At 40.2% G+C, this 22,017-nt stretch overlaps 1 protein-coding gene across 2 annotated transcripts in view; it reads right to left on the bottom strand.

Moving 5' to 3' along the window:
* Positions 1-12,014: 12,014 nt before the first annotated feature.
* The window catches only part of SUCLA2 (succinate-CoA ligase, ADP-forming, beta subunit), a 35,161-nt gene continuing 25,158 nt past the window's right edge, over positions 12,015-22,017 (bottom strand). For both annotated transcript variants that reach the window (XM_010583391.1, XM_010583390.1), the window contains 7 exons: positions 20,021-20,149; positions 19,434-19,572; positions 17,922-18,083; positions 17,698-17,840; positions 14,979-15,099; positions 14,585-14,673; positions 12,015-12,835 (listed from right to left, as the gene is read on the bottom strand). In XM_010583391.1, the coding sequence (XP_010581693.1) occupies positions 12,761-12,835; positions 14,585-14,673; positions 14,979-15,099; positions 17,698-17,840; positions 17,922-18,083; positions 19,434-19,572; positions 20,021-20,149 (858 nt within the window). In that variant the 3' untranslated portion in view covers positions 12,015-12,760. The remainder of the gene's footprint in view (positions 12,836-14,584; positions 14,674-14,978; positions 15,100-17,697; positions 17,841-17,921; positions 18,084-19,433; positions 19,573-20,020; positions 20,150-22,017) is intronic.

Below are 22,017 nucleotides of genomic sequence, written 5' to 3'. Positions count from 1 at the left end.
AGTATCTGGAAAATCTCAGAGGAATGGATGAAGGTTCACATACAAGAAATTTTCAAGGCTTGTAGGGACATATCCTGAGGAGTTTGGGTGGGTGCTTTTGCACAGAGACTGGGCTACCTGGTCCCTTCTTCCTCTGAGCAAAGTAATTTAGAAAGAAGGCGGCTTTGGTAGTTTGATTGCATCTCTGCACATTGCACCAGGCAAGGCACTAAGTTTGAACAATAAGGTGAAACTCAACGCTGTCATCCAGCAGCAGCAGCTTTTCCTTGAAGGACTACCCATTCCTGTATCAAAAATAACCTTTAATAAATGTAGCAATTAAGCAAGGAAGCATCTAATATGCTCATTTGATCTCCCTTTCTCCCTTGTGCTGCATTGCTGCAACGGCTGCACATTTCCTAATGATTCCCTTCCTTATGCCTTCCTTCTTAATAATGCTGTCTCTGTGCCATGGCTTCAGTTTTCATTAATTTCCTTGCTTTCTCCAAGGGAAGTTACATTCCCACTGCCTCTTTCCAAAGCATGCATTGGGTTATTGTGCCCATAATTTCATTTTGCGCTAGTTCTTTTGGGCTGTAATCCACAGTCCCCTTGGAATGGAAGAACCGTAGCTCTTTGAACCGTGTTATTTCGCTATTGCTTGGCTGCACTTAAAGAAAAAAACAACCTGAAGGAGGACACAGCCTCGCAGTCCTAACCTCATACCATGTAGTATTTCATTGCATTATTCATAAATAACGACCTCCTGCAGTGCGGCCAGGAGCCGAGCTGTGCAGAAAACGCCGAGACCTGCCGCAATGGTGCAGCGAGGCTTCAGCACCAAGACCCTTAGAAAAACCTTTAAGAGGAGAACTGGCACTTTGCTGATGGACAAAACTGAGAACAGTAGGAGTTGTAGGAAAGGAGATAACAGGAAAGGCGATGAATAAAAATTAGTTAATTTAACCATATAGGAATTTGATCCCCTGTGTTTGACTATTTTTTTCTTTCCCAGAAACTAGAGATTTCTCATTTCTTTTATTAATTGTGAATCTTTTACCACTCGAGTGAAAATTATATTGACTTTATATACAGGACCCCTGAAACCCTGTGTATCATGAAACTCTAGCAGAGCAGGGTAGAAAACCTCCAGTAACACTAAGCACATTAAAAATGGAGTTTTTAGTGAATAAAACATGAAAATGAATAATGCAGTCTGCACAGTATTCCTTGTGTTATTAATGTGATGGTAAATTTAATTAACTTAATGCTGCCCTAAATTTTAATTTTCCTTCTGCTGCAGAATATCAGGCTAGAAAAGCCAAAAGATATTACAGAAGTTTGAGAGAAATCACCGGGTATTGGTGTGGGTGCAGCAGAGACAGCTGGAGTTGTTGGGGATGTAAGGCATGGGCGACCGTGCAGGAGAGTGGAGCACGAACTTTGGTACCTGGATCTTCCAAAATCACTGGTAATTAAACAACAGGCAAGGTTAATGCTGGGCAGGGGGGGGAAACTCAGGGAATTTATTTCTTCCACCAGCTGGGGTAAGCTGAGGTGGATTGGGAGGATACGGAGAGCCCCATGAGCCTACGCTTAAGGAGGTTGCCAACAGAGATGTATGTCGCATAATGATTATTTTTCCAATGAAAATTTACATTTCTGAGCCCAGTTCGGTGGCTGACTCATCGCAAGCCCCATAAAGCTGACAGGTGTCAGCAGGCAGCACGAAGGGCGGTTTTTATGAGGAGAATCTCCAAAAGAAGGACCATTATTCATAAAATGATTTCCTCCCGGTTGCTTGGATGTGAGTGCCCTGCTGATGTGGCCTCTGAGCTCTCAGCAACGCCGCGATCCGACGGGTTTTATCTCCCGGACGATTTGCCCACAGGGCTGCAATCATCACCCTGCAGCTGGCACCGGTGTTTTTGTGTTACTTACATCCAGCCACTAAAGATCGGCTGTAGGGAAGATTTTTCACTCCCTCTCCAGGCAGTGAGATGCGTCCCGGGAGAAGACATTCAGGAAATTACCTTTTATCTATATATTTAGTTGGCAGGGCTCCAGGTATAGCGGGCTAGAACCAATCTACCCTTACGCAAAGGGCAAGAGCCTGACTGCCTTAAAGCCAAGGAGCTCCAAGGTGGTCCCAGGGCTGTCAGTCATGGGCAAAGGCACTCAGGAGAGCAGGGACCGAGGCAAACGCAGTTATTCTGCGTGCTCTAGTTACTCTAACAGCTAGGTCTTGTATGGCTCAGTAAATCTGGGTACACAAAATAAATTTCTGCGATCCTTCAAATTTTTCTTGGATTTTTCTGCTGCAGGACGGAGAAACACGGTCTGCTGTATTGCAGACCCGCTTTCTAGCAAACTTTCCCCATTTCTTCAAAGTTTTCATTGGTAAATTAAGTAGCTGTGCTGCTGGCCGGCTGCCAAGCAGCTCTTTTCATTTGCAGCTACAGAACCGGGATCCTCCTAAATAGGAGCTGTCACTGGCAGCCAAGAAATTACTTTTGTCTAGAAAACAGCACATTTGGCTCTTTGAGGAACCAATCTTCTTGCTCTGGTTTTCCAGGCCAGCGGAGCACAATTCCAGCATCCTCATGTGTGTCGACTTCAGTGGGTTTTGGTTCCCAGCCTTCATCCTTCCAGCGTCACAACAAAGATGCTTGGTCCCCACCTGCACTCAGATGGTGGGTCCTTGTCTCCCAGGTCCTGCCAAGACTAGGACCGCACTGTGAAGGAGAAAAGCCACCACAATCCTCTCCCTGTTGCCCTCATTCATGGTATATATCCCTCTGAGACAGAGACAGCCTGGCAAGAAGTCACTTACCCCCCAGCTTGTTGCTACTTCCATGAAGGAAGAGGGTACCAACATGCCTGGTCTCAGCCAGAAACTAGTAATAAACCACTCACATTAATTTTTTTTATCAGGTATGGCTGACAGCTTGTACAGTAAATAGGAAACATAAGGTTGAGAGCTTAGAGATGTTTCATTTTGCTATTTCCACCTTGCCTTCTCAGGGTCAGAACTTTTCAGTTCTTGGTGGATTACTGATTTGTTCGTGACCTCATCAAGAATCTAAGAGGACACCTGATGTGCCGCAGGAGTATCAGCGCTTCCCATATGGAGAAGGCAAGACCTTCACCATGGGTTAAAGATCCATCAGAAGTGGGGGTGAAAGAGGGACCTGGGGAAGATTTAAATCCAAAGGGAATTCCATGAGGACCTCAAAGAAGGGTTTAAATACTAGCATATTTAATCAGTCTTGGAAAGCGAAGCGTGAGCTGGGCAGGCAAGCATGGCCAAGTGCAGAGTAAAAAGGACTTAGAACATGATCTTAGAATAAATCAGCAAAATGTCGTTTTCTTTTGTTTCCCTAACATATCTTTATAAACCTGTATCACAGACTTCTCTAGTTTAGGTCCATTAACTAGTTTCTTCAGTAACTGGGTGGCATTCACAGCGAAACCAAGAAAGAGCAAAGGGCCTGCCTGTTAAAGACACTTAGGTACCCAAATAAGCTGCCAGGCACTGGTAGCTTCTGAAAGCAAAGAGAGGCACTGAGCCTGATGCTGACAGTCTCTCATGTCATCAGCAGAGACAGGCTCCTCTTAAGTGCAGACTTAGGACAGGGCCTGACTTGGGAGACCTCAGGCACCTTTGGAAAACCTGGAGTGAGGCTGCTGCTCCCCTTGATCAAGCTGAATTTTCCCCTCTAATTATCAAGAGAACCAGACACTGGCCTCCTGCCACTGAAATTTGCTTTTTATCCCTTCCTCCTCCCAGTACGGCACCTACTTACAGGCAGCTACGTGCACTACAGTTCTGTGCAAAAAGCCCTCACATCTTGAAAGCAGACTTTCAAAATCTATAATGAATAAATTTTAACTCAGAAACATTTAGGTTCACTCCAGTGTTAACTCCAGGATAAGCAAGAGAAGATCTACCCATAGCACAGCTTTGCTTTATGTATTTCAAACGATTCTATTTGCAGAGTGATAATAGCACTGGTTTCCCCTAAAACAAATGACTGACACTTCTTTTAAAATTTCTTTTCATTTAGTTCCTTTTTCAAGAGGCTGGTGGGTATTCCTTCTCCTCACCGCTTCCATGGGAAGGTGAATAGCTCCCTCAAGTGCCCCATTCAGTCCCTCATCGGATGGAAAAGTAGAGCTGACACCTCCCTTGGGATCCCTCTGTCTGTTCTGCAATTCACACCGCTCCTTATGACCCAGCAGCCGGAATATGAATCAAAAACATAGCCCAGCAGAGCAATTACCATCCAAGCTGCAGCCTTTCCCTCCCTCCTGTTTAAGTTGTACTGGGAAGAACTGGGCAGGAACTATGTATTCTCACCTGTGTGTTATGGTTAAGTAATACAGAGGCCTGACTGCAACTAGGACACTCGAGCAAGTTCATCACAAAGATATCAAAGAAATTAGTATGTGATGGTGAGGTCAAGGAGAAAAAGGAGAGAGAAAACAATCCTTGGCACCACACCATCTAGGTCTGCAAAACTCAGGCACACACTGAGATGAGCAGGTCATGTTCAAGCGTGGGTCAGTTGCTATAAAAATAAGTAATTCAGATTTCAATGGCCCTGTCTGTGCCAAGTCCTAGGTCAGGGGAGTTAGGTGATCGTTTTCCCTTGAAACATTCAGCCTATGACTTCGAAACAGGCAGCACTCACGTCTGGCAGCTTAGCCATTTACAAAAAGCTAGGTAGGAAACAGGCATCTTCCTCTTGACCTGAGGATCACTCCAGCAACCACTGCAATAGCCTAACACTTTTTTTTTTTTTTTTTTTTTTAAAAAAACAAACAAACTAGGAACCTTCACTTTAAGGCATGGCTGTGCAGATCTAGGAGAAAGCATCTTTTAACTTAAGACTTGAATGGCTCTTCACAATATACCTATTCCGAGTGAGCTTTGAAAACAGTCTTTCTGATGCACAAAGCAACACATTTCAAGCAGGACCTTTCCACAACTACACAAGCATCCACACAGCTGCTCACTCGCTGTCCCCCTCCCCAGTGGGACCGGGGGAAAGAACAGGAAGATTAAAAGCGAGAAGACTCACGGGTCAACATAGAGACAGTTTAATAAGTGATGCAAAGGCAGGCTGTCACCACCTCCCACAAGCAGACTGATGCCCAGTCACTCTTGGAGGAACAGGCAGCTTGGAAAACAAAATCCCCAGTGTCATTCCGAAGCACAACGTCCTATGGTCTGGAATTTCCCTTGGGGGTCTGCTGTCCCAGCCGTGTCCCCTCCCAACCTCTTGCTCATCCCCAGCCTGCTCGCTGGGGGATGCAGAGTGAGAAACGGAGCGAGCCTGGGTGCTGTGCAAGCACTGCCCAGCCACTGTCAAACATCGGTGTGTTATCACACTCTTTTAATCACAAATCCAAAGCACTGCGCTATATGGGCTGCTCTGAAGAACGTGAACTCCAGCCCAGCCCAGTACATCTTGATAACAGGAATTTTAGATTAAAAAAGCCTTTGCAGAAGACAACAATAAATTAGGTACTGCCTAAGGATGTGTATACAAGGATTCCCTAACCAGCAAACGACGCCTTGGTTAGGAAAGTGGGGTCATGGCATTACTTGTACTAGACTAGATGCATGAAAGCACTGCGTGACAGACAGCTTTGGGGGAAAAACAATCAATCAGCAAAGCGACACAGTGGATGCGTACAGGCAAGCTGCCAAGCAGCAGTGGAGAAGTCAAAGGAAAAGGACAAGTAAAGGAGATTAGTCAGCTTTAGACACATAGAACGTGCAGCTAAGCTGCTCTAGATGCAAGGAACTAACACCAGAAAATAGTAATACGTGGTTAAAAAGTCTGGGGAGGGGACAGAGAGGTTTTTCTTGCTTTTCTTTTTTAAGGAAGGATAGTTCCAAGCTGTCAGGAGAGTGTCTGACAGAGCCGTGCTGTACTGGCATTAGTTTCCTTCCAAGAACAACAAGGACAGGAGCTGCTTTAAATCCATTTTCTTTGAAATGGATTTGCTCCGAGTGATTTGGTGGTTCGAGGCCTTGTCTGATAAGAGGTGATGGCCACGATTGCTCTTGGAGGAAAGGAAATGGCAGGCGGCAGAGGGAATCACGGCCGATCACTGCAGACCACTGCTCCAAACGGGTCTGCCACGGCATGACGGGTCGCGGACATCCCGGGCGGACCAGGAGGGTGAAGGGCACATTAGCCTTGTGACAGCAACAAGAGCACCAGCCGGTATCCCACAGCTCCAAGTTTCACTAGATATAGCTTCTTTTTTTTTTTTCTTGTCCCTTCTAGTTGAGGACAACACTTTAAGCTGTTCAGGATCATAAATAGGAACACGGCAGCTTGCTTACCTTTGGGATCACGGTGCATTAAAAGGGAATATAAGGAAAACATTAGAAGCATACTTGCTATTCTCCAGAACAAGTTAGATGATTAGTTCAGAGAAAAGGGGAAAGCAACTACTGAAGACTGAAAATTGCTGCTGAGGATTGCCGGGCAGGTAGCGGCTTTGGGCCGTCCATCATCAGCCAACTTGGCAAGGACCATGAACGCTCTCCACCTGCTCAGCAACTTGAGCATAGCTCTTTTTGGTGAAAAGATTTGATGTTGCCTGGCGCAGCAAAGGTCAAAAGTGTGGAAAAAGAAGAGGAAAGAGCTTTCTCACTGCTAGCTCATAGGACTGAGGACCCCCACGTCCTGCTTTTGACCCTCAGGTATGGTGATATTTTTCAAGGGACACAACTCCAGCCTCTCTACAGCCTGAAATTCCCAAGTGCTGAGCGCACGGCTCGCTCCCAAAGCTACCGGCAGCTCTGCCGACCCAGACCTTCAGCGCTTAAACAGGTAATAAAGTTACTAGGAGCAGGGAAATGCACAGTGCAACAACGATACGTCACCTTGCTCTCTTAGGTGATGCTCAAAACAAGAGGCAATACTGGCTCTTTCCCCCAACCAATACATCTTTTCTGTTTAAATGGGTCATGAATAGCGAGAACACTAACCATTAATACAGTGTACTTTGTACCACAGTAAACTGATAAACCCTGTTCCCAAATTCATATATATTAATTTCATTCTCAATATGTTTATACATACTCATGCACATACACACAGACATATATATACACATATAAAACTACTAGTACGCTCGCTCTCTCACTATCTGGGTGAAGTATAAAAACAATACAAATAGTAGTTTCATCTTATTTGCAGTGAAGTCTTTTATTCAGGCTGTACCCGTTCAGATCCCTTCTCATCTCCCTCCACATGTTGCCCCTTGACATTTGCAGAAAAATCAGCCATCATCGCGAAGGAAAGAACAGACTGGTGAAGATTTCAAGCAGCAGGAGACAGAAACTGTAGGAAACAGGAACACAGATGAGGCCCCTCACAGTGTTTTTGAACTTCAGTGCAGATGGAGACCAAACAAGATCGTTTTAGTCCAGAGCATGACACAAGTTCAGAAGAAAGTGAGATGGGGGAAAAAAAAAAAACAAACAAACAAACTTACCGAATTTCCCTTAGGGAAACTGAATTACCAGAAACGGTAGAGACACTAATATGCAGCACCTCAGGCTCTTTTCTTGCACTTTGAATTTCTGCTTTCCTACAGCCAGGGAGCTAATTCCTGCCTGTAAAACCAAAGACAGCATTCCAGAAATGATCTGCCCTGTGGACACAGAAGACCACAACTCTTGTATTAGGAATAAACTATTCCCATCACTGTGTATCTATTGTTCACACACCATTCCCTCCGTCTCTGTAGGCACCTGTAGAGTTTCTTGTATTTTAACACATGAAATTTGGAGTCAGGTTAAAAAAACCCAAAAAAACCCCCCAAAAACCCAACTTTGTCAAGAAAACAATTCTCAGTATTTTTGTGAGCAAAATATTTACTGGCCTCATATTGTCCACCACACCTGAGTGACTTTCCTCCTCTGTTCCCTGTTCTTCATGGGAAAAAACACCTGACGGCTTCATCATTCCCTGCTTATGGGAGCATGTTGCCACGGGCTGTAAATGGGAGAGGAAGAAACCCACAAGCCAAGCAGCTGAACAGCTGTGTGTATAGGCCCTTCATTAGGTTTCTTGCACTTTAACACACACTTGAAAATCTTTCATTACATTTTAAGGATTGCTTAATTATGACATACCATCTTACAAAACTAATTATTTCAATTGACTAAAAGAAAAAAAGAAAAAAAAGTAGTTTAGTTTGCAGGCCATTTCAGCTATTCACCTCAAAAGAAAATAAACGTACCTGATGTGCTAAAGCTCACCTGCAGAACGGGAACTCCAGGGCATGGCCACTGCCAGTTTTGAGCAGTTTTGCCTCAGTTGTGCCTACCTCTGACTAACAATACTCCAAACCCCAAATCACTGCTGACTGGGAGAGTATATTTGCAAGGCACCATGATTGCTTATCCAAATCTAACACCTTTCCCAGGCAGCCCCTTCTAGGGGAACATTTAACCTGACCCATGCAGTCAGTCCCTGCCATGTAGAACAGCAATAACTGAATTTCAGTTGGTATTTACAGTTCATATCAAAAGTTTTGCAGCAAGTACACACCAAGGCTGCCGATGTCTATTCAGACTGCCGGGAACAGCAAGGCTTCAAATTAAATCTAGTAATAAGCTCTTCTCCTCTTTCTTCCTCAGGTGCACGGTACTTCAACTGACCACCAGGTAACTTGCTGGGAAGAACAGAGTTGATGTCTCCTCCTTTCCCTTGGCCCATTTCTGTTCATTAGGGAGGTCGAGCTGCACTTTTTTCTCTTCCCTACCTCCCCCCACAAGATGAAAACCTTACAATGCATTTTTCACGAAAACACCGGCCAGTACAGAAGTTTTCTCACGCTGCAGGTTCCCACGGTTGGGATATAGCAGGTATTAAAGACAGCACCTGCAATGACAGGCGCTGTCAGGCGAAGAGGTTAATCAGGCAGACTGACATCATGATTTCATGATTTAGAAGCAAGCCTTGGTACACAGAGGCAGGGGTTCCCCACCACTAAATAGTGGCAATTCAGCACCTTCTGCCTCCCGTCCCTGCACAGCTCAGAGGTGAGCTATTGCTTCACGCACATCCTATGCTGCCCTTCTCTTTTGTTCCTATCAGCTTGATATCTGAATTTAAACATTTGTTTTGAAATAGCACTATTAGTTTGCAATTAAGCCTCCATTAAATCCAGGGCTACTCTTTCATCTGCACAAGGTAGGAAGCTGGCTAGCTACTTCAAGTTTAGCAGGTTCACTTTCATGAAACTGGAGTTTTTCTCCTTGCTGCAGGGAGTCCTTCAAGGAGTTACTTATACAGGCCTTCCCCACATTAGACCTATTAGTAATTTGAAATACAACTTTATTCCCAGCTCCTTCAGAGTTTCGTTTTCTACTTTTCTTTCAAACTGTTCAACATTGGAATTCTAGCCTAAGAATTGTTTTAACCAAATCTGAGTATGTCCACCAACAGTATCTGTATTAATACTACTTAGAATCATATTGTCTGTTTTTCCATGAAGGTCAATTATTTCACTGACAGTGGTTTAACACATTAAATAGAAACTGCTTCAGCAGATAACACATTAAAAAAATATTTTAAAAATGACACAATCTTTTTGAATACTTATGGAATAAGATTCACCCTTCATGTCCACCAGCGCTGTCTTCAAGCACGTTGGCCACAATGTGCCACAAGTCTAACACTTGAGGTAGCTGTGGAACACAAGAACAGCTAATTTCTGAATTTCAAGGTTGGTAGTGGTTATGCTGTTCTTACAAAAAGGCATTTGCTTTTATGAGATCTCAAAACAGTTACAAAACTCTGCACTGATAACAACTGCATCAAAAGGCAGCAAGTCATCTAATACAAACTCCTTTTACTGCCATTAAAATTCCTCCTCCTTTGAAGCTCTTATCTGTAAGAAGTTGTTTACACAATTCTCATGTTTTGTTTACTTTGTTAGAAATTTTGCTTTTGGCTGTATAGACTAGTTTTAGTAAGTTTCCATTCTTACACATCTTTGATTATTAATATTGCCATACAGTATGGGTAAGGAGGTTGTTTATAAGGCTTTAAGTAGATGCAGATAGTTACTGCATGAGCTTTGGCCCTTTAAATTATCAACTACACACCAAATGGATTAACATTCCTTGGTTGCAACATACTTTGATTTAGGTGAAACAGTCTGAAGAACGATTAAAACATACACATAATTAAAAGGCCCCATAGCACTCTAGTACCTTGTTAATTAAAGCCATCTCCATATGCCTACTTAGTTTCAAGCCACTTAACACAAATCAGTCAATCGCTAATTCTGTTTCTTCATCAAGAGGAATCAGAAGAAATATATGCCATCCAGGTCACAGTCCTTCATATTACTGTTCACACTCCTCCCATGCCTCCCACCCCATCTGTGACACCATATTCAACCACTTACGCACTGCTGTTTCCAAAAGGAAATTCAATTTTTTCCAATTAGGAAGTATTTGGATTACAGAGCCATAAGCATTGCTTAAGTAACTTAAAGCAACTATCTTCCACTCTACAGATTGTTATTTTAGCGCTAAGTGATTTGGTACATTCTGAACACTCTGGTCAGGAAATCATATGCAGCCACCTTCCTATCCCACACAGGATTTCTTCATCCTGTGTTAAAGGAATACTATGGGCTTTAGAGTTACCCTAATGGCAAAACGCTGCTTTCTGTCAAGTCTGTGACTTGTGAATACGTTACTGAGAATGTCAGTATTTTACATTCCTCTCAAAGATGGAAATGACATTGCCTTGGCTTCCTCTCCCCTACTCGACCACATTTAACAGTTCAAATAGGTTATAAGGAAATTCTGGACTAACTGCAGGATCTAGTTTTGCCTCTGTTCTAGTCCAGTATTTGTACTAAAAGACCATTTCCATTTGTCATTTTTGGCAACATCAAGTCACTTTTGTCTTATTGTTCCTCCCTCTGATTTAGAAAGAATTACGCTGGTATGTTCAGGTATGTTTAAAAAAAAAAAAAAAAAAAGACCTCCTTACAAACCTCGAACATTACCATTCCACACAGATTTTAAAAGTAAAAAAATAAGGCTAGAAGCAAACCCACATGCTAGAAATTAATTATGTTCTCTAAATTATTCAATGCTTAACAAATCTATTCAAACTAGTTATCTCTGCAACTCCATTCAAGGCTGTTGAATAAAAGCAATTCCAAGCATACCCACAAGCCCAATTTAGCATGCTGGATCAACAGCACACAGTAGTCAGTTGTGAGAGACCAACTAGGATCAAAAGTAATCCAGTTTAAATTTGGAGTGAGTTTAATTTCTGCTGATTTCCTTTAGTACTGCCAAAAAACCTACTGAAATACACCACACTGGTTTCAAGTTTCTTCATTTATCGCCCTACCTACCTCAAAACCACATATGAATGACTGTTTCCCCACATTTCATATAATCCTTTTAAGTCCCTAGTTCATGATTATATGATTTCCCATCTTGAAATCCCACCGTAGACAAGTCTTCATTATTTCCTGATAAAACTATGCTATCATTAGCCAAGAAAACAACATTTTAAACAAAAACCCCTACAATATACAAACAAAAAATGAGTAATAGTAATTTAACATCATTTGGAAACTAAGTGGTAAATGGATCATCATCCAAGTTCCACATAATGCCAAAATCAACAGCATTGTAAAGTGATGAAAATTAATGGTTAATACTAGATTTGTTAGTAGAAGCAACATTTCCCCAAAAAGCAACATTTTCCTGCATATTTGTTTGTGCAGAGATCAGTTATGGCCACTTTAGTAAGATGTTACATGCAGGGTATCTGTCCAAGCTTTTCAACACAGTGTGAGTTCACATGTTTTTAATCACGCAATGCAATTCAAGGAGGAAAAAAATTAACATGTGCTATTGTAAATTTACTGCTAAAAAGCTTTCAGCTTTCTATCTTACATTACGGTTTAATCCATGAGGAAATGCAATTTATCAAAATGGTGACATATAAAGAAAAAGACAGTAGAAGTTCTGGGAGACATTTTATTAATGTACAATTTTATTAGCGATGTACAATAGACATTTAAATTCTCTCTGTATTCTGTCTCCTTGAGGTTTGGTAAATGCTTGCTCATATATAAAACTACACAATGCTTTTTTTTTTTTTTTTTGTAAGGACTGGAAATTGTGAAAATCTAAGTGCTACGGTATATTTTGTAGTGATTAAACATGTTGTCCAGAAGAGTTACCAGCCACTTCAGTGAAGCACTTCTAAAAATGTTTCTGATCAAGTTCAAATGCACCTGTTCATAAATAATGATTGGTTTGCTCATGTCCATTACACTAAGTACAACTGTCTCCAATATAAAATACCGTTTCAATACATTTCTCCACATGGACAACTAGAGAATCTAGTCATATTTACTTTTCACCAAGGCTAATGCAAATTTACAAGTAAAGTAACTTCAGGATTTATTCAGAATAATTATTTTTCAACCAGAAGCTTTACTTTGGACAGCGCAGAAGTATATTGCAAGTGACATTCTGCAGCAGAAGCTGGAGGCTTGAGAACAACAACTAAGGAGGACTAAATATCAGCAATACACGCTTTTACAAGAACTCTGACCATTCTGAATGTTAACATTAAAGACCAGGTACTTCAGTTTGTGCGCCTGTCAAACAATCAAAACCTCCACACAAGAAAATGAAAAATATCCCACAGAACACAGTATTTCAGAGAACATGTTAGACACCGGCATGACATTTCTCAGATCAAATTGGCAACTGAAATTTAACATCCACCTGAGCTTGTTTTGCTAAGGTTACTATTTCAGAGAGTTTCACCACCTGAAAAACAGAAAAGAAAGACTTCATTTCAAAACAATCCTAACTTGAGTGAGCTGGACCAATCTTTTTAAACAAAGTAATGCCAGAGAATCATCAACAAGACCTTAAAGGCGGGGGGCGGGGTGGGGGGGGGGGGGGTGGAATATTATTACTTAGTCCAGTGCTTCTTAATCACTTTTAAATGAAAGATCAGTCAAGTCTTTTAGAAAATATCTCACACAGTTATACAATGTCTGGGTCTCATTTACAACCAAGTATCTTGATAAAATGCTACAAGTTTTAAACTTTTATGTGCCACCTTGTTTACTTGGGAGGTGTTGAGATACCCACTCACAAAAGATTCTGTATATCTAGAAGCTATTTCTCCTCTGAGTTTTTGTTGCAAGCATTTTTGGATCTTATTTTGATACCTTATGGAGCCTCAAGTTCTCTTGCATAACAACTCAAAACCTCTATGAATTACTTCCCGCTTAGAATCAAATGTTATAACTAAGTAAATGGTTCTTTAGGAAAAAAAAAAGATTCAGAACTATCAGTTTCCCCACGATACAAAATCCACCAGGTGCCCTGTGATTTTTTGCAGATCAAAAGTTTTCATCTTCCCTGTTGCTGCACATTTGTAGTATGTTTTTCTTGTCCACATTACCTAACTTCAAAAGCACCTAAAATACTAGTTAGCTAGAATAAGCTACAGACATCTGTTGAATATTTAGGTAGAAAAAACCCCATACTTTTATTATTACTGGTTATAATCACTGCTTCAAATGCTCAGCTTATGACTCTGATCTATCCTCATCCATTTGTTTTTCCCACTCATGGCATCATCTTACATAAACCTGCTTAAGGAATTACCTATGGGCTACATACAAAAACAACTATAACCCTTTCAAAAAGTGCTCTAAAGATAATCTAAGATTACAAAACTAATTTTAACTCCTTTTGCATGGCTCCACGATTCAGCCGAGAACTTTAGATTCAGCAGAAGCTTTAGAAGATGCATTATGTAGATGCAATATAACTTAAAGACCCATATGGACTGCTAGGGAAGATTTCCATTGACACAACCAAAGCTTGATCAGCGTAACAGGAGTTAATACTATTCCTTAAAACAGAGGGCCATACTGTCAAGCTAAGCAAGTTCTTCCTCCAAGCAATCCACAGCTGCTTCTAGAGCTTCAACCCCAAGAAACAAAGCAAAACAAAACCACACACACACAAAAATATCACAACCAACCTGTCTGAATGTCTGACTATCTAATTACCTTATAAGGCAACAGACAATCAACTATGTTTGGTTTTAATCATGCACACTGAAATACAGTACTCTATCAAAGGAAGCGTTATATTGCATTCTTCAGCTACCTCAATTTAAGTATTTTCTTCTAATTAATAAAGCTAAGCTCTTAGCCATTCCCCTACCAAGGAGAGTGACTGATCTGGTCATTTACCTATGGGTTTGGGGGGTGGTTTTTAACCTATTTTTTAACCTGCTTTTCAGAGTGGGGAAAAAAAGAAAAAAAGTCCCAAACAGAGAAATTTCTGGGGTACAATAGCTTCTGACTGTGTAGTTTTTCTCCTTACAAAATATGTACTTACTAATTTGTAAAACATTTGCTTCAGGCCCTGATAATAACTGGCACTGTGATTTATTCTAAGCCACCTTTAGTTGACTGAATAGAGTTTCAACTTTTCAATATTCTGCAACAGATGCTATGTTCTGAAAAGAATATTTGTAGCCAGCTGTCTTACCATTTTTGCAGCTTCATCCAAGTCATCACACGCAAGGATTTTGAGGCCACTAGCTGTTATTAAAGCTTTGGCATCATCAACTCGTGTACCTTGAGAAACAGGTAAAATGCCACTGTTATTGAACAGGAGACTACTACTACCAGAATTGTCTCATATTTTCTAGGAAGCCTGTTCCAAACCTAAGTTAGTGAATAAATCTAGAAGACAACAACTTCAGTAGTTATAAAAGCAGGAAATCTCTTTTAACTTGCCAATCCTCACCAACTAAATTCAAGGTTTGCCTTATTTTTCCATAGTCCTCAGCTTACAGGCAATTTGCTATATAGTACCTAAGCTCAAGAACATTTGTCAATGTGGACAGAAATATATTTAACATGTACTGAAGCACACTCACCTTGCAACCGTACCACAATAGGTATTTTTAGGTCCAAATCCTTTACTGCCATAACGATGCCTTGTGCTATCACATCACATCGCATAATGCCACCAAAAATATTTACCAGAATAGCCAGTACCTACAGAATCAATGACAATATTCACATTAAAAATGGCCAGAGGCACATCAGATAAAAGCACTGCTCAGCCTTTCAGCCTAAGTAAAATTCAAGCTCTGGAAGTGTAACAAGGGACTCTGTGAAAGAAAGGAAATATTTCTGTTCTAGAGAACACCAGCAACAAAAGTACAGTTCTATAAAGTCACAACAGCAGAACAGTTACTTCAAGAAAACCCTACTGCAAAAACGCCTGCCCCAAGAAACTTCCACATTGTCCTTCAAACCAGCATGAGTTGCTGGCAATAGCCATTTCCCTCACTCCCACTGTGTATTCTGGACATCTACTTGAAGAGACACACTCATTTTCTGTACAAAGCCAGCACTGTACATTACTTCCGAACATTCTGAGCATCATTAATAAAAAGAGAGCTGTTTGATTTCAAGTAAATCAAACAAATGAAACTTCAGTAAAGTCATTTAACAACTTAATTTGTCAACTGTTTCTCTTTCCATTTCTAACATTACGCCAGCAGAGGTACCTCCCACTCTATTACCTCCATATACTGAAGAAGCCATGCTAAAAGAATACAGAAAATTTACAAAACTCATACACAAGACACTGTTTATACAGTTTATTTAAAAGCTAGCATACTTAGAGGGAAGCTATCTGAAATATGTTTTATTCAGGACTAAGCCTGAGGTTAAGGGAAAGTCTTTTCCTACTCAAGTGGTGGAAAGGAGGGGTAAAAAGATCACAGTCAATGGTGAATGATGGAATAAAGTAGGAGCAAAAATGGGTAGACAGCCTTGGAGGACAGAATAAACTTAACAAGACAAAACATGAACGTGCAACTGGTTAATAGCTTGGTTCTCATTATCTTGCAATTAAGACTAGTTCAGCTGTGTGACACTGTTCTTGCTCCTGCTACTAATGGGTAGAGGCAACTTTGACACCCTAGAAGGCTGTTCCAAATGACCCTGAAATGAACCCAGAGTGCCAGCCAGAGTGCAGTCCATGACACCAGTGGCCTGTACTGCTGTTTGCCTTTCAGCACCAGGAATCCCAGCTACAGTAATCATTTTTTGATAAAACGGTGAGCAGCTGAAGGAAGACAGAAAGGGAAAGATATATTAAAAAGTCTGTTTGGACACCCTCTGTCCATGCATCAGCAGAGAATGTGCATTACAAGAACTTGTCCCAAATCAGCAACCTCAGATTCCTCCTAGTTTCTTCTCTTCTCTCTGTAATTCAGGTGCTCTGTGCCTGCATCCCTCACTTTTCCCTCAGTTTGCTGAAAGAACGTGAAGAACAACAAGTCTTGTGAGGAGTGGCTGAGGGAACTGGGGTTGTTTAGTCTGGAGAAAAGGAGGCTGAGGGGAGACCTTATCGCTCTCTACAACTACCTGAAAGGAGGTTGTAGTGAGGTGGGTCCTGGTCTCTTCTATCAAGTAAAAGCAATAGGACAAGGGGAAATGGCCTTAAGTTGTGTCAGGGGAAGTTTAGATTGGATATTAGGAAAAATTTCTTCACCAAAAGGGTTGTCAAGCACTGGAACAGGCTGCCCAAGGGATTTAAGAAGTGTAGATGTGGCGCTTAGGGACGTGGTTTAGTGGTGGACTTGGCAGTGTTAGGTTTACGGTTGGACTCGATCTTAAAAGGTCTTTTCCAACCTTTTCATGTTTCTATGATTCTGTAACACTCTTGGGGAGTGTGTCAGACCCTGCATTTGTCAACAAAAATCTTTCCAATGGGGAAGAGACTAAGCTCCTCTGTAACATCACTCACTCTTTGCTTCCGGCCCTTTCCAAAGGTGAGCAAGTGGTACACGAAATTCTAGTGCAAAAGTAGCATACCATTACCAGGTCCTGCAAGTCACTCCCACTTTTTTCAGTTACCTCTTTTTCATATTTTTCTTTCTTTTTAAAAGTCCCAAACTGCCATCAAGTTCCCACCGGGATAAGCATTTCTATGTAGATATCAATCCAGTCCTCAGATTGTCTCTCTGGGATGGTAAAGCTCTTCCTCTAGTTTCAACCAGTTTATTCTTTAATTTTCAAACACTTCTGATAAACTTTCGATAGGATAAAACAATAATGCCCTTCCAAGCCCACTACAAAGTTATTTTATCTTACATTACATATAATTAGTACCTTAGAATCTTGTTTGTGCACAGCACAGTGAATATTCAGCTCTACAACTCTATGCACAAAACAGACCCAGCTGCAAAACAGGCCCAAAAGGGGGGGAAAAAAAAAAAAAAAAAAAAAGAAATGGAAACCCATCGGAATACTGGTTTCTGTTTAAACAGCAGGTGGGGGGAGTTTCTGACTCAAAGATTTCTGGGAAGATTCAAATACAGCTGTAACTTCAACTGGAGGACACAAAACTGCCTACTTAGTACACAGCCAAAGAACCTATTTTTAAAAAAAGGAAAAAAATTCAGCAGGTTTTCAGGCCTTCTTCATTTGCACCAAGATTAAACATCTCAATTTTCTTACCTTTTTAATTCTATGCTTATAAAAACATGTTTTCTGGAGAACACGTACTAAGCATTGTCCTTCAAATCATAGCCTGTTTTACCACTGTGTAGGACCCTGATATGCCAACTCTTCCCTCACCTTTTTATCAGAGGTAATAAGCTTAAAGGCTTCTGTCACTTGCTGCACTGTAGCACCACCACCAACATCAAGGAAGTTTGCTGGAGTTCCGCCGTGAAGTTTAATTATATCCATTGTGGCCATAGCTAAACCAGCACCATTGACTATATGAGAATAAAGATAACATTTAGGAATTCAGTTTATAAATCCATTAAGTCATTTAAAATTTTTTAAATGGAACATACCTAAGCAGCCTATGTTTCCATCCAATCCTATATAGTTGAGATCTGCTTTTGCAGCATCCCTGTCTCTTTGATCTTCCTGTGTCCAATCCTGCATATCAAAGATCTTCTTCTGACGATAGGCTGAATTACTGTCAAAGTTTATCTTTGCATCCATACACATCACTGAAAGGAAAAAAAAAAACAAACCATCACTCAATACTAGAATAATAGCTCAACTGCTACATGAATATGTTAAAGTATGTTAAGTCAAACTTGGCAGCTAGCTCATGCAGTCTAAACTTAAAGTTCTGCTGGAAAGACACACTTAGCACTGCATGTAAATACAAGATTCTTTCCAGTTTACCCACACAATCAGTTAAGTCCCTTTAACTGCACAAAAAGGGAAGATAACTGTATTTCTTGAGACACTCTAAAGATAGCAGCTTACAACAAGCTGTTTGATAAATCTGGGCAAATTATGCTTCGGTAATTAGCATAAAATTAATCCCTGCAGAAGGTCTCCACTTTGGGTTTTTTTAATGCCTCTTAGTTTTCTGCTTTTAGATTAAATATATAGTATGTGTGCATGCATGTAAACACATAAACATCTGAATTGGAAGAACAGGTGTCAGAAGAATACACACAAAAGTAAATTTCACTTAAGATACAGCAGGTGACATGGAAAACCTATAGTATTCTTTACATGAGAACTAAATTTCTGTCTGTACAAATGTAAAACATCATTTCTACCCCTCACTAGAGATGATATAAAAAGACAACACACAAGAAACAGATGGGAGAGACTGCTCCATACTGTTCATTTAAGCAGTATTATTTAAAAAAAAAAAAAACAATAACAGAAGAGTAATTGTAAGCTTCGATGAAGGAACTACATTCATGTTTAAATTTAAACTGTTGTACCTGAGTTCAAGTACAAATATTCTCCACAGACTTATTTTTTGGTGAGAAGGGAATTGGCTGTGATTGAATATTAACTAACTATTCTGCAACTGGATATGCTAAAAACCTGATAAACATCAAGATATCACTTAAACACCTATAGTCTTTCAATACATCAAATATCAAACTCAATCGGTCATTCTAATGCCTGAGTAGTAAAGGCAGCAGATTTCTAGAATGTGCTACTATTCTGGTTACCTTTTCAGTACCAAATTCAAATACGCAAGACAGCTCAAGTTTCAATTAATGAATTTTGAAAAGACCAAATTTCCAGGAATGCTTTATGCTGGGTAGCCAAACACTCAAGAGCAGAAGATATGTTCTTTTTAAAGAAATAAAAAATTTTTAAAAGGAGGATATTTAAACTTAAGAACCTACTTAGCAATTAAGAGCAGATATCTACTATGCCTAGTTTCTCAAATTTATGCTTTGTTAAATTCATTTTTCAACATACCATGTTAATGCTAAGTCCTCTTGCTGTATACAGCTGAAGTTTTAGCAGTGTGAAGCAACTACCTAAGATTTACAAAAACGTCAAGCTGTTACATGAAGAATATGAAGAAGAAACATTACCAACTCCTGATGCATCTTCCACCATAGGATTTATTTCTATCATGGTAGCATCATATTTCAGAAAGAGATTATATAATTTGATCATATTTTCAGCTGCTTCATCGACCAGATTAGGAGGAAATCCCATTTTTTGGGCAAGCTGAAAGTAAAAGATTGGTTATCAGTTAACAGATGTTCGGGGTTTGATTTAGTTAAAAATTAGGAATGTCCCAGTTTAGCTATTATTTCAGTGTCAACTGAATTTGTAGATGTAGAACCTCTCCTCCCTTCCAGGAAAAAGGGTAACTCTTGGGTTTGAAAAGATTGTTTTCAATACAAGACACTGCACTTATCCTAAAAAAGAGCTAGTAAAAAGTCATCACCATATACCTTTACAAAGCTATACAAAAGCTAGACAAAGCACTGTCATGCAGAGTTGGATTTACGTCGACTATCACCTGAAAATACTTAAGTATCTAGTTCAAATCTGTTTCAAAATGTCAAAAGGGTTTAAAGACAACTCAGCAGGTTGAATGCACGCACACTACAAAATTTAAAAGCAATCCTCCCATCCTCGCTAATGTGTACTTTTCCACATTAACAATTACCCTAACAGCTTGCTCCTTTTTTATGCCTTCTACTATATCAATGGGTTCCTTAATTATCGCATCAGGATTCTCTGCAGCGACATCTTCAATATTAACACCACCCTGAGAACTGCCTATCAGCACAGGACCCTAGAAGAAAAAGGGGAAAAAAAAAAAGCATAAGTAATTTTATACCACACATTTGAAAGTTAGTTCTTCCCATAAGTTACCTCACAGCAATAAAACCTTGTTGTTAGTTGGAAGTTTTTTTATTTGGGCATTTTACTTGTATGCTCTAAGGAGAACATTACTACCTATTCAATACATCTATATAAAACCTTTTAATAATACTTTCCAAATTCTAAGGTGTATGTTGGGTCCAATTTCTTTTAACAAGGAAAACTTTCCTTTGTATACACTGAAGCAACAGAGCAATTAACACAGACACACTAGTTTTAAATTTTGATAGAAAGATTCAACTTATTAATTGTATGCATTTTATCTCCTAGGTTGTCACCTGAAAAAGAACAGCCTCTCATCTCCCCCTTCTCCACGTGCTCCTACACAAACACACATCAAGTGACAGGCACTCATTTGTTCACACCACCATGCTCCAACTCCAAGGGCAAATCTAGGTCTGCAGAACCTAGGGACAAATTACTGCAAACTATTCCTGTTCAGTAGGATCACAAAGCTCAATAACTGTAGCCATCGCAGAAAACAAGTCATGGAGCTCTGACAAAACAGCACTCAATTATTCAATAATAAAAGAAATTAAGAAACCAGAATTCATAACATTTGCAGCATAGATTTTTTTAAAAAGCTATCTAAATCTCAACAAAAGCATCAATGACTCACTACCATGGAATCTAAAAATCTCTCCCTATGGGAACAGTCCTCCAGTTTACAGTAAAGACATACTCACTCGTATCATCTCAAACTACCTTCCCTTATCACCACCCATGCATGGATTATGCTGGTGTACTAAGGCAGCATTTCATATCAGCACAGGTCTTAAACATTGAAAAGCCTTATAATTGTTGACAATTAATTACAGAAAGTGTGACACTGGTTCAGAGAACATGACTAATAACCACACCGCTTCCCTCCCATCACCATCCTTCCAAATGGAAACATACAGATGGTAAATTATCCTGCCTCTAACAGCAAGGTTCAACACAATGAACATTTCTGGATATTCATATCCTGAACACGCAGGAAGCTACAAACACATTATAAAAATAACTCATCATTCCACAACATTGACCAAACTGCACAGTTTTGCTTAAAACATAAGAAGTATTGCCTCTATTGGCGAGTAACACCTGAGATAAAGTTCCACTTTGACTGTTTTACAGACTTTCTTCCCCCCTTAAAGGAAGAGGTTTGCAACATCAGGAATACACATTGTGTTATTCAATCTTCACACTTCCTTCTTTTGAAAGGCGTTTCCTCATCATAAGCATCCTAGACAAGTTACAGCAATTACAAGCACATCTAAAAACATGACTTATAAAGTCAGCAGTAAAAACAAGGCACATCCCTATCAAAAGACAATAATCCACACAGTTATGCTCAATATACACTAATAAGATTTATTTTTTTTATATGAGAGCAAGAACAAGTCAGGAAAATACATTTCCCTTCTTTATCTAATTTGCTTAAATCAGTTACAGTAAATTTTATTTCCATAAGGATGCTTGCTTATTGCTTACACAATTTTAAGATTATAAAATCCAGCCATTTACAGTATTTTAATGCCACCTTGTGGTAAATCTGGGGTGCGTACTGTAGCATTTGGATCTTCCCTGCTCTATATTATAGAGTACGACAGAATGTAGGTGCCCAAGTCACCTAATTGTACCAAAACCCAACACAACTGATACTTTCCTATCAGAAAGAACACTACAAAGGAAGAGGAAGGAACAAATACAATATTTAACTCCTAATTTTGGGGGGGGGGGGGGGGGAGGAGGAACGACAGTTCCTCCCTCCTCCAAAAAAAAATTTTTTCACCC

This window comes from Haliaeetus leucocephalus, unplaced genomic scaffold (genome assembly GCF_000737465.1).
Source record: "Haliaeetus leucocephalus isolate CR32 unplaced genomic scaffold, Haliaeetus_leucocephalus-4.0 Scaffold897, whole genome shotgun sequence".
NCBI classification, from domain to species: domain Eukaryota; kingdom Metazoa; phylum Chordata; class Aves; order Accipitriformes; family Accipitridae; genus Haliaeetus; species Haliaeetus leucocephalus.
Note: the sequence above shows the minus strand (reverse complement) of the source record. Positions and strands in the feature narration are given on the sequence as shown.